This window comes from Crinia signifera, chromosome 5, assembly GCF_055691185.1.
Source record: "Crinia signifera chromosome 5, ASM5569118v1, whole genome shotgun sequence".
NCBI lineage: Eukaryota > Metazoa > Chordata > Amphibia > Anura > Myobatrachidae > Crinia > Crinia signifera.
The window spans coordinates 53,487,287-53,500,381 of NC_139221.1; the positions used below are offsets into that span (position 1 = coordinate 53,487,287).

A 13,095-nucleotide genomic window follows, 5' to 3' on the forward strand; every position below is an offset into this window, starting at 1 on the left:
TTCCCCCTCTCCATATCCAGCAAGTTTGAAACAGATCAGTGTTGCTGAAAAAATTGCTTTCTGTTATGTAATTAAGTAATTTGGTCTGTCAGTTGGCCTCTAGTGGTCAGTGGTGGTACTTCACCTCATAGAGGTGAGGAGTAGTTAGCCTTTTATATAAACAGGTTGAGTATCCCCTATCCGAAATGCTCGGGACCACGAGCATTCCGGATAGGGGAATTTTCCGGTTTTTGGAATAAATTGTTTTAGCCATACTTACCTGTCCCCTGATGGTGTCCGGTGGTCCCTCGGTGTCCACGCAGTCCCCGGGCGTCCACAGCAGGCCTCCGGCATCTTCTCTGGGTCTCCAGCGGTCCCAGGAATGCATTGCGCGAGTGTGCGCGCCCACCGGTGACGTCACCGGCGCGCGCGCACACTCGCACAATGCATTCCTGGGACCGCTGGAGACCCTGGAGAAGATGCCTGAGGCCTGCTGTGGACGCCCGGGGACTTGGTAAGAATGAAAACAGGGTTAGGGGGGTTAAAAAAAAAAATTTGAATGATTCCAAAAACCACAGTTTTTGGAATAATTTGGATAAGGGATGTCCGGATACAGGATACTCAACCTGTGTGTATATATATATATATATATATATTCAGAACTACAACTAATTCCTCCCGATTTAGGATCTTATTCTGGTTTACACGCAGCGCTGCAAAGTTTATATTGCTCCGTGTCTTTTTTAGCCTGCCACTGCCGCCCACCCCCCTTTGCAGGGCGAATTCGTCCGCACGGCTGCGAATGGATGTTTTGCATAAACATCCATTCTCAGCCAATGGGCAAAACCCGCATCATTCGATGATCACCGATCATCGAATTATGTGGTGAGTACACAGAAAACTCAGACACTCTCAGGTGTCTTAGCTCTGCGTGCGTCCTGATGATGTCAGCTGCCCGCCCCCGGCACCCGCATCATTGGGGCATTAGCATGAGAACACCCAGTGTTTTCATGGGCGTTCCCATGGGTGAATCCCCCAGCCGGCGGCTCTACGCCCCCCCCCCGCCCGCACTGTTGTGTGCACATCGCAGATTAAAAACATTGCGCTCCGTTGCGAATTCGCATGAGAGAGCATCAACCAGAATCACCCCCTTAGTCTCCTGCTAAATGTAATCTGAAGTCATAACTATATAAGGAAGCAACTGGGCTTCTCTGCAAAATCCCTTGTCCCCCACTGTCTGGTCTTGTCCTGAACTTTGAACCCACCACAAAGCTTTCATTCTTGAAGAGATAACATTCATCAGTGAAATCTGCATTCTGTCATGTACTGCATCAATGGTTCCCTTGGTACAGTATTGCAAGGGGCATAAAATAGACCACTAAGTATTTTCACTGCTGAATAAAACAGGAAATTCCTTGCTAATTGCAAATGGATTTATATGGTTTAGTCCAGCATATGTTATGATGTAAGCCATTATTCATATAATATTATATGTATTTCATTGGATTCGGTTTAAATTACTTTAATTACAAAATACCATAAGGAGCCAGTCCTTGTAATATTTATAGAAATTAGTTTTCTTTTACATAATCTGTATGGGCCCCTAGCCAAAGTGTTTAGTGGTATGGTTATTTAAAAAGTTAACAAATGTTTATTTACGTTAGCATTAGTGCGCTCCGCGATCCCTGCAAGCTTTAGGGATGAATTATTATTATTATTTTTGCTTGTGATTACTTAAATGCTTAAAATGCCATTGCTGCAAATCTGAAACACTGACCACTTCATTTCAAAGACCCAGCAATGGCATTCAGAAATATATCGAACAGTGATCATACTTGGGTTAATACAGATGGAGTGCTTCTCAGCCAGCGCCGGAGATCGCCAGAATGTCCCCGGATGCGATTGCTGTCGGAGAGGTGCTCCATCTGACTGGGACGCGTGATCATCTCACACGCACGCACGTCCCAGTTTCCGGGCGGAGGGCTATGCAAACCTTGCCGTCTCCGCTTCAGGGAGATGGGCAGGGTTAGGGGGGTGCGGGGAGGCAGCAGCGATCAACGGCAGGGACCAGTGGGGAGCTCCGTCGGAAGGGGACGCACCAGTGTCTGGTGCGAGCGCGTCCCCTTCTGGCGGGTGGCGATCCGCCCTCCAGAATCTGCCCCAGTGCAACATAGTTTTGCCAAGTTGTGTGCTTCTTTGCTTTACTTATATAAATCAGGCCCCATGTGTGATTCTTGGAGACTCCAAGAGATTTCCAAATAGAAAGTTTGGGAGCAAATTTTAGACTAATCCTACCCATTGGCTATTATGTTTTTTGGTGGTCAATCTGTGTCATAATAAAGAAAACAAGACATCTTTTCCCTCAGCACACTGAGCAATGCTAGTAACTAATCTAGAACACTACATGATAATAGAATTCAGAGATATTGGTTACATATACCTGCGCAGGTGTATGCTATGCCCCCAAGCCGCGTCAAGGCTTCTCTGTATATTGGGGGTCCCTAGCGCTTTATCTAGGTGCAGGGTGCGGCACCCCAAAAACCATAATAAGCTGGGAAGCCCAGTGCGGCATGCCAGTGATATACTAAGTGTTAATAATTAGTGATAGGAAGCCGAAGCTATATAAAAAGGGAGAGATAAATGAATGTAATTAAAATAGGATAGAGATAGTGTTAGTGAGGGAAAAGTGTTAATAGAATGTAAGAGCATGCCGCACTAAAGGCACCCAGCCCATCCAGTCCAGGAGCACCGCACCCCACACCACCGTTACCCTAAATTGGGTCTACGATTAACCAGCAAGGAGCCACATGATAATGGCTCCTTACTTGATATATCCAAACTAAGAGCTACCTACCTTGGAGCAACCCCTGACTACTCCATGTGGCATATCAGGACCCACATCTCCTCCTAATATGGGCTCCCTTCTGCCTCTAACAACATACATACAGATAGTGATAGATGCTCAATTAGTTCAGTAGCATTTCCCAGGTGCATGAGGGAGGGGTTAATTACTGGGTAAGTAAAACAAGACATCTTTTCCCTCAGCACACTGAGCAATGCTAGTAACCAATCTAGAACACTACATGATAATAGAATTCAGAGATATTGGTTACATATACCTGCGCAGGTGTATGCTATGCCCCCAAGCCGCGTCAAGGCTTCTCTGTATATTGGGGGTCCCTAGCGCTATATCTAGGTGCAGGGTGCGGCACCCCAAAAAAATGTTTTTTGGGGTGCCGCACCCTGCACCCTAGATATAGCGCTAGGGACCCCCAATATACAGAGAAGCCTTGATGCGGCTTGGGGGCATAGCATACACCTGCGCAGGTATATGTAACCAATATCTCTGAATTCTATTATCATGTAGTGTTCTAGATTGGTTACTAGCATTGCTCAGTGTGCTGAGGGAAAAAATGTCTTGTTTTACTTACCCAGTAATTAACCCCTCCCTCATGCACCTGGGAAATGCTACTGAACTAATTGAGCATCTATCACTATCTGTATATATCATAATAAAGAAAGGCATGACATAAATAACATTGTTAATAATAATATTATTATTATTATTATTAATATCAATATCATCTATATATTAAAAGCAGAAGGACTCATTTTATGAGTGACTTATTTCTATAATGTCTGAGCAGGGTACCTAATATACCAACTTAAAACTCTTGGTCCGTAGATTTGCAGAATTGCATTGGCATTGTAAATGGTTGCTACTTTTCGGAATTATGTGGCAAAACGTCCACCTACCATTTGTAATGCATCACCATTGTGCTATGGAAAATGCAACAGTTGGTGAACACTCCCTGTGCACCTGCTGGGTGACCTGTGACCTGCTGGGTGGTCTGGAAACTGTGACAGTTATTTGCAGCCACCCACTAAGCAGGATTTTTACAAAATTCAACTCCTAAGGAGGTGAAAACTTAAAAGGGGTAAAATGTTTGAGATGTAACCTGATTACTGTTTTATGTTAATGGATTTTTGGTCTGTTAAGGGAACATCTAGCTTATAGTATGTGCCTTTTCTTTTGCAGCATTTTTTGGAAAATACCTGAATGAGTACAATGGAAGTTATATCCCACCTGGATGGAGAGAATGGCTGGGGTTAATCAAGAATTCCCGCTTCTATAACTATACTATGTGCAGGAACGGATACAAGGAAAAGCATGGGTTTGAGTATGAAAAGGTAATTAATTTGGTATTGGCAGTTTTATTTGGGTGAAAACTTGGTCAATGTACAGTCACACAGAAAATCTCCCAATCATATAGGAAATCTATTGTGTCTGAAATCAGATAATTGTAAGTGCGGTTGCAATGAGTTTATAGTTTGCTTGCCTACTGTCTTGGAACATCCAGAAGACCCTCATCCAGGAACCCTTCATCCAGGAGACCCCTCTTTGAGTGGTTATCTCAGATTAGGGAAGTTTCCTGGAATCAAGGCCCCACTGGCCGTCCCCATCCACTGCAGTGCAATGTCTGTACAGCTCGATCATGTGATTCCTGCTGAAACACTTCATTGTGCTTCCACCACCAACCTATGCCACCACATTATACAGTTCCAAGGATCCGCATCATTGTGTGTTGCCATACCCAATACACTGCCCACTTGGCTGCGCAACACCTCTCGCACTGCACACCTGGCTGACCCCTTCCAGAGGGGTCATCGGAAAAATAGGCATACAGAACCTATAAGAAGCTGATTTTCAGTGGAAGCCACTGGGCAATGGCCTCAGCCCATATGCTGTCTCTGGGCACGTAGGCTATCTTCCGTTATCATATAGATATTTCTGTGTGAGTATAATAAGTGCTCTAATGGGTAAAAAAAAAAATTCTTAACTAAGTGATAAAAACCTGAAGCAGGGAAAGGTATGTGAAGAATTTCTGTGAAGTGGAAAGCAGTGGCCTGTGATTTAACACCTCCACATTTTCTCGGTTAAATGACTCTTGAAGTATCCAAAGACTAGCATTTATTTCATTGTGTATGTCTTCAATGTACTTGGTGTTACTAATATCAAGAGCAAAGTGTAGTGTACAGTAATGATTTCTAATTATATTTACAGTAGGATCTTTACATACTTTATATAATAATCCAGAAGATATCTATGTACTTTGCTCTCAGGAAACACTTGTAAGTCAGGGGTAAGGGATTTCTCTAATACACAGGTCTTTGGGCCTGCAATATAGATCTAACTTTGAAGTAAAACCCCACCCAAATCTAATTATATCTGCACAAGTAACATCTGCCCCGCTGCAGTGCACATGGTTTTGTCCATCTAAGAAGGATTTTGTCAGAAAGAGTGAACTAGAATAAGGCCCTTTGTTTCTTGACAGATGCTGCCCCAAAAACATGTGATATAGGTCAGAAGTCCCAGAAAACATTCTTTGCAGTGGTGGTTAATGGTGACCGTGGGGTCACGTGAGGTCATCAGTAATGTTCCCCGATGTCATTCTGATTTTAAAGTACAGTAGCAGCATGCAGAATTTGTAGATGCTTAGAATTAGATGCTTATAATTAGTAAACATGTATACAATCCTATCTGTATACAAATGCACTTATATACTGTAGAGTGTGGATCCACTGAGAAACTGTGAGTCTGAGGCTCTAAAATACGGTGCATATATCAACTTGTGAATGCGATAGCATTGAATTCTTTGGGCCATACATCTATGGTTCAATGTTCTGTCGATCCTATGCAATTTTGTCCAATCAGGACAAAAGGTCGGCACCACATTTTAGGCGTCTAAATAGGATAGGAGTCTGAGTGGATTTAGGGTTCAAACACATGTTATCAAGATTAGCCATTCGTGTGGGATCAGCCTGATTTACCCACAACTGAATTACTTGACCGACAGTGTTATACCGGCATGGTGTAAATACCTATGGTCAATATCCTGACACATACATAATATGGGCTGTTCAAATTAGGGTGGCCAATCCCGCGATCAGCGGGATCCCATAACTTGGCCATAAAATTACCGGGATTTGAATCCCGTGATTGGAGTCTAAGGGTGGGCTGCATCTGAGCACTTGTTCCCTTGCTTTTCCCTTCTCTGGCTGTACGGCTCTGTGCAGTGTGATGTGATCAGAGGTCATGCTGCACAGCCCACTGGTGGAACTGCTGCACCCCGCACTGCTGCTCTGCACCTCCCAGCTGTACCACTCCCTTCAAACCCCGCTTCCGGTCCATGTGAGTAAATGCTCGGGGCGGACGGTTTGGTTAGGTAGAGGCCATTTTAATTTATTTGGAAGGCCAATCCCGGGATCCTGGGAATCCTGGGATTAAGCATTTTTTAAACCTGAATCCATGGATTGAAAAAATGCCCCCGGGATTGGCATCCCTAGTTGAAATACCTATGGTCAATACGACAACATGATAATAATGCCAAACATGTTAAAATACCGACATAGTTATAATTAGTGTAGCGCGTCCCCTCGCATGGCTCCCTGCCCTCGCCATGCTTCAGGCATTTTATATTCTCTCTCTATGCCCACTAGGATGGTAAAGTATGAACAAGCTGGTGCTTGAGAAAAATTTATGAAAAAGTGTATTATTTGTGACATTATGTAGGCTTTGTGGTTTTGTCTGTGTGTCATTATGTAGGCTTTGTGGTTGTGTCTGTGTGTCATTACGTAGGCATTGTGGTTGTGTCTATGTTTCTTTCTGTCTGTGTTTTACTTGTCGGTATTTTGATGTTGTCTGTATTTCAATTGCCGGTGGTGTGTATATGTCGGTATATTGTCCATCAGCATTTGGTTGTGGGGATTATGTTGATCGATATCCCGTCCATCATTAACTTAACAATATACCATTAGTTTTACCATCGTACAGACCACATTTTTTGCCCCTCACACTTTCTCAAAAAATCTGAGCTCTACTATACTTGTAGATCAGAACTGTGCCACAACCGGATATATTATAAAGGTGCTGTCAAACTAAAAAACAGAGTAGTATCTTTACATTAGTACATAGAGGTGGAAACCATCTGGGTTTTCTGTTTCATCGGTATAAACTCTAATCACATTTATTCAGGAGATCACTTACTATGATTGGTATTAAGTTTAATATTAATATTAACAGGTCGGTTTTGGTGGGTTGTTTTAACCGGATGGGTGCACTGGCTTAATTTGTCATTAATATAATGAAGATCAGGTTGGCCTGTGTTGCATGATTGATATAAGGCTTACTTGGTGAACCTTGGCTTCATTGCCCACTGATATTATAAAACCATTACCCAATGTTTCTATACATTAGATAATGCTACTATAAAACTATTATTTGTAACTATAGTAGGCATTTGTAAATATACACACTTGGAGGGGGCGCTGCTTTTACCAATTCAGTCCAATGACGTTGACCTGTGACCCCATGCAAACACGACATGTCTGTGTAAGAGGCATGTAACTGGCAGCAACAGGTGGTTGAAAGTCAGTAGCAACAGTACTGTATATTGGTAACGTGCATTAGATAACAATAGAGGAGGACACTGAACAGGGAATGATACATATAGTAATTTACAGACTGGCATCAAAATGCTCTGTGGATTAAGGGCCAGTTTAATCAAGCTTCAAAAAGTGATAAAATGGAGAGTGATAGACAGCCAGCCAATCAGCTCCTATCTGCCATGTTACCGACTCGGTTTGAAAAATGACAGGAAGGAGCTGATTGGCTGCTCGTTTATCACTCTCCATTTTATCACTTTTTGAAGCTTGATACGTCTGGCCGTAAGGGAGAATTACAACTCTCCTGTAGATTGTAACAATATATAGACACAATCCATAAAGTCTGTAATAGTGTTACTAATGTTAATGCACATTCATAAATGACATTTTTCCTTGCAAGATTTGAACTCTCTTTGAAGTAACTGATGGGCTTAACGCCCCCTCTCTATATGTTACCAGATGTTGCTAACCCTTCGTCATAGATGTCTACTTGGAATGTAATATTTTTAGAATGTTTGTTGTCATTAAGTAAGTTCATTTCAGTTGTGAAAGTCCTGGCCCGTTCTGACGTCTGGAGAAAAAGCTTTCTGAGAAACTTCACTCAGAAGAGAAAGGCACGGGCAACATATGGTGTCCTCTGGAACTGTAATCCTGTGATAAATGATGTTACCATGTATTTCCATCTATAAAGCGCAAAAGCTGGACCTAGGCTGTGCTGTTTTTCATTATGTTTTGGAAAAAAAAATAGTGCTCTTCACTGTCAATTCTCAGGGTAGTACAAATGGAATAGATGTGTAAGAAATAACAGGGTTTCGGGAACACTTTTGAAACTTTTAGAATTCACTCCTAACAAAAACGAGGAATGTGCGCCAAGGTGACCTGCCCTCAGCTGTGAGATTTCACAGAGGCACTAACTGCCGCAGACCATGAGGCCTGTCTTTGTGATAGCTGCATGCTGGGATGCCGTAAGAAAGCCGTCAGTCAGTGACACAGATGTTCCAGTTATGGCATTTGACCCATGTAATGGGATTGCACATAAGATTACAAGCTTAGTGGTGCTCACCCCCTTAGGTCCTGGAAGATATATGGCTTCAAATTAATTCAGCGTAACCTAGTTTTATGATTTCTTTTTTTCAAGTATATAGTCATGGTAAAGGGCAATGGAATTTGATGCGCTATATAAGAAACTGTTAATAGATAGATAGATAGATAGATAGATAGATTGATAGATAGATTGATAGATAGATAGATAGATAGATAGATAGATAGATAGATAGATAAATATAAAGGTGTTTTACCTTTTTCTTTTTTTTACTATTTTCCAGTTGTATTGTTCTTTTGCCATCCTCTTTATTTTTTGTGTCTTGTGAAGGAAATTCTTGGCAGAGTTCAGTAACGATGTTCTGATCTGTACATTAGAATTACGGAAGCCAAACATCACTCATTTTCTTGCACACTTTTTGGAAATCCTCCCTTAAGGGGCATACACTCACTGTGTCTATTTTCTAAGCAATCTAATTAGATCGCTTAGAAATTAAGCACGAATCGCTCTGTGTGTACACCCCATAGCAATAGCAATGCGCAGTGCCGCAAGTTGCCGTTGCCGTCTCAGACCTTGTGTGCATGCAGTCATAGTTAGATCTAATTAGATCGCTTAGCAATTAAGCACGAATCGCTCTGTGTGTACACCCCATAGCAATAGCAATGCGCAGTGCCGCAAGTTGCCGTTGCCGTCTCAGACCTTGTGTGCATGCAGTCATAGTTAGATCTAATTAGATCGCTTAGCAATTAAGCACGAATCGCTCTGTGTGTACACCCCATAGCAATAGCAATGCGCAGTCCCGCAAGTTGCAGTCGCCGTCTCAGACCTTGTGTGCATGCAGTCTATAGTCTATTGTAAAACGCAATGGAATCTGCTGCGCTATATAAGAAACTGTAAATAAATAGTTAGATCTAGATCTAGTTAGATTGCTTATCAATTGAGTTCAAATGACATCGCCTGTACAGAATGAACGATAGCAATCTACTATTTAAAGTAACTTTTTTTTTTTGTTACCACAAATCTCAATGTGCATATGGTAGAGATGGGTCGTTCGCGAACGAACCGGATCTTTTGAACGGATCCCATTCAAGAACGAATGAGCCGCCGATCCCAAAAAAGGTGATCCGTTTCAGTTTACAATGTATTTTCCTGATCTCAGTGCTGCCACCTGTGGCAGCTGAGATGTACTACCTCTGTAGACTGAGTACAGTGCTGTGACTACAAGTGATAGAAAGATTAGCTGCTGCTGCCAGGGATGGCCATCGGTGCAGACGCCATCGATGGTTGCCATCGATGGTGATTCTGCACCCAGCCATCGATCAGTGTTTTCACTCGGTCATTTATATTCCCCCTTTTTTTTAAAGCGAGTCGAGGACCCGTCTAAAAGATACGTATCTTTTCACTGAACGATCCGTCGGTTCCCGGCTCAGCTTAAGGATCCGTTTTGCCGTATGGGCGATCTAGACGGGTATGAAGGTCTACATACATTTGGTCGACAGGGCAAGGGTCAACACATGAAGTAGGTCAATATGGCTAAGGTTAACAGGGTTGGAAGTTTGACACAAGCATTAGGTAGACAATGGGAAGGTAGACATTCAAAAGATCGGCATGAGTTTTTCCCTTTTTTTTGACCCAAATTTCGTAAGTTGACATGGACACTGTACCAGTGTACTGAGTCCCCCTCCCATGGCTCGATTCACATGCCATTCTTTGGGCACTATTATATTTTCCTGCCGCTAGTGGATGGTACGGTATGAAATACCACCTGTCGGCACAAGTCGGCTCACAAAAAGGGTGGAGAACTTTAAAACTTTTGCTGAAGCTACTTTATTTTGGCATATTTATTTGTATTCTTTGTTTTAATGTACACCGTTTAAATTAGCCACAAGTAATGCTGGGTACACACCAGGACGACTAGGGCCCGATCCCCTCAATCTAGATCCAATTCCGACCAATTGGATGTAGATTGTGTGGTGATTGGGCCCTTTTCTGTCCTGTTGTGGACCGATACCGATCCGATGCACGGTCCCGCGGGTCAGTCGGTCGTTATTGAGATCCTACCTGCTGCAGGTAGGATCTCAATGACGACCATACAGCCGGGTGCGGGTCGCCATCGGATCGGACCCGCTCACGGTGCACATCGTGAGCGGGTCGTGCCCCCCCGCGTCACCGTGAGCGGGTCGGACTAGACCCTGACGACCCGCTCACGATGTGCATCGTGAGCGGGTCGTCCTGGTGTGTACCCTACATAATTGTGCAGCGCTTTTTACACTATTGTTTTACATCCATAAATTTTTTTTTTACATTTTCGTCTACTTTTTTTTTACAATTTAATATCTAATTTAAAACAATTGTATTATCCTAAGAATAAATAATTTGTATTCATCTTTAACCGTTCTCCTTATCCTGGGACAGAAACATAGGTAATCTATCACTGTCTTTACCCGGTGGAGCTTACTAATTTTCTCCCTTTAATAAATAGACCCAATAATGAGTTATGTCCTGTAAGGTTTTGGTAACCAATAGGAGGGAAATGGATGGATGCATTGGAATGCAGAAGCTCATTCTCCCTGTCACTCCTACCTGCCAGTACAGATACAAGTTTCCGCATGAAGGGTATCATTTGGGCATTAAAGGAAGATCTGCATAAATGCACATTTCAAACATTCTAAAACAAGAAAAAGTGTTTGCAAAATAAGGTATAATTGTGCTTACATGTAAATACAAAAAATATATACTGTATATATATATATACTTTCCTTCTCCTCTGGCACTCCAGTCCCCCATGGAGATACAATGCTATGATGCCTTCCACCAAGTAGAATACAACGATGTATAGCGGCAGACAATGAGACGGCACTCACAGACTTTCAGGTATCCTGATGAAGGGGCCTTTTCCCCAAAACGTATTGCTGGATTTAAGCACTTTCACCTTTAAACCTGAGTATTGGAAGTCTCTGAGTGCCGCCTCATTGTCTGCTTCTATATATTTATATATATATATATATATATATATATATATTATTGGAGCGGGAGAGTTTATGGGGGTATTCAATCCGGTGGCACGACTGTCGGGGCTGGTCCGACAGGCGTGACCCAGTCACGTTCTCGGCCAGCTCAACTGCTGCTCGGCAGGCAGGATCCAATGTCCAACCTGCCGAGTGCCGAACACAGGGGTGTGGCCATTAGATGCGGCCAAAAATCGTTGAACTGCGGCCGGGAGCTCAACAATTCCTGGCCGTTCTCATCAGAACGTGCCCGAACGCTTGTAAAGTCAGGCACGTTCTCCCGAGATCTCTGTTCAATGCTGTCGGGGAAGGGCCCCGGCGCTATTTCCCCCGTCGGGAATAGTGGCGGGAGATTGAATACCCCCCTAAAACTCCAAATGACTATGGCCCTTATTCTGATTGACGCGGACTTTACCGCATACTTTCGGATCGCGTCTTTACGGCGTCTGCGCATGCGTGGAGAACGCAACGCGCATGTGCCACGCATTGACTCGGTACCAGTTCGGCCAGATCCCGTCCAGAACTGTTCACCGCTATCATTCGGGAAATAGGGGCGTATTATGGGCGTCATGCGGAATGACACATGGGCGTAGTTTCAAAGTGGGCAAAACGGGGCGGAAACATGGGCGGACACGGGGGAGTACACTTATGTTGGGGGGCGTACATTCGGAAACCACTCCGAATGCACGCGATCAAAAAGGGCAGAAATGTGCGGTGTCCACAAGTGTACTATTGCTTTGTGGACACCACTCGTTCATGCGGTAGGCGAACGTACCGCCTAATGACTACAAGCATTAACACCTGAACCCAATAGAATCGACTCCTTTACTCATTACTCACTAATAGGCCGCTTGTCAGTGCTTTAATTGAAACCATTGCTGCTTCAATTGCTGTAAGGGTTAATGTGTGCAATGCATGTGTTAGGCATGCTTGTAAGGATATATTGGCATCTAATTGATTCCAATTCCAAATAACAAGTTTTTTATGAGGATAGGTAATTGAATAAGTGGGTCAAGTGATGTATTGCAGAAGATACATAATAGTGGGTTGTTTGGCGTAAATACTCCGCTTACGTGCGGTAGCACCGCTTGGCTCCCGTTCGGATGCGGTATTCCCGAGCATACTCTGTAATACTCTGTAATACCGTGCCGAATCGGAGTGTTTCTCCCGCACACGCATGGTTTGTATGTCGTCCGTAAACACGCCCTGTTCTTAAAGAGTGAGTCCGTCCGAATGCGGAGGACACGTGGGCGTTTCTACGGACGATGGCCGCATGCGGCAAAACACCGTTGCGTGCTGACCGCTCCGTAAGAATGCGGGAATTTCCGCACAGATCAGAATAAGGGCCTATATGTTGGACCTGATTCTGAGTTGCAATGCATTGGGCAGAAATACATTTCCTTTCCTGCATTCGCTAGACATACTGGCTGCTTTTGCTTCTAGCTGAAAAAGCTTTATATTTGCTCTGCAGTTTAAATATCAGTTGAGATCCACCATTCCCGAATCAACTCTCTGCACATCTGAAATCCGCCCCACCTGCAGTGCAGCGCAGTTTGTTCCAGATACAAAGTTACTTGCTTAATTTGTTTTGCTTCCAACTCTGAACCAGCAGCCCCCATT

General features: G+C 43.5%; 1 protein-coding gene across 4 annotated transcripts in view; it reads left to right on the forward strand.

Moving 5' to 3' along the window:
• SULF1 (sulfatase 1) overlaps positions 1-13,095 on the forward strand; it is a 111,923-nt gene that overhangs the window by 53,273 nt on the left and 45,555 nt on the right. For all 4 annotated transcript variants that reach the window (XM_083187223.1, XM_083187226.1, XM_083187224.1 and 1 more), the window contains one exon: positions 4,019-4,170. In XM_083187223.1, the coding sequence (XP_083043349.1) occupies positions 4,019-4,170 (152 nt within the window). The remainder of the gene's footprint in view (positions 1-4,018; positions 4,171-13,095) is intronic.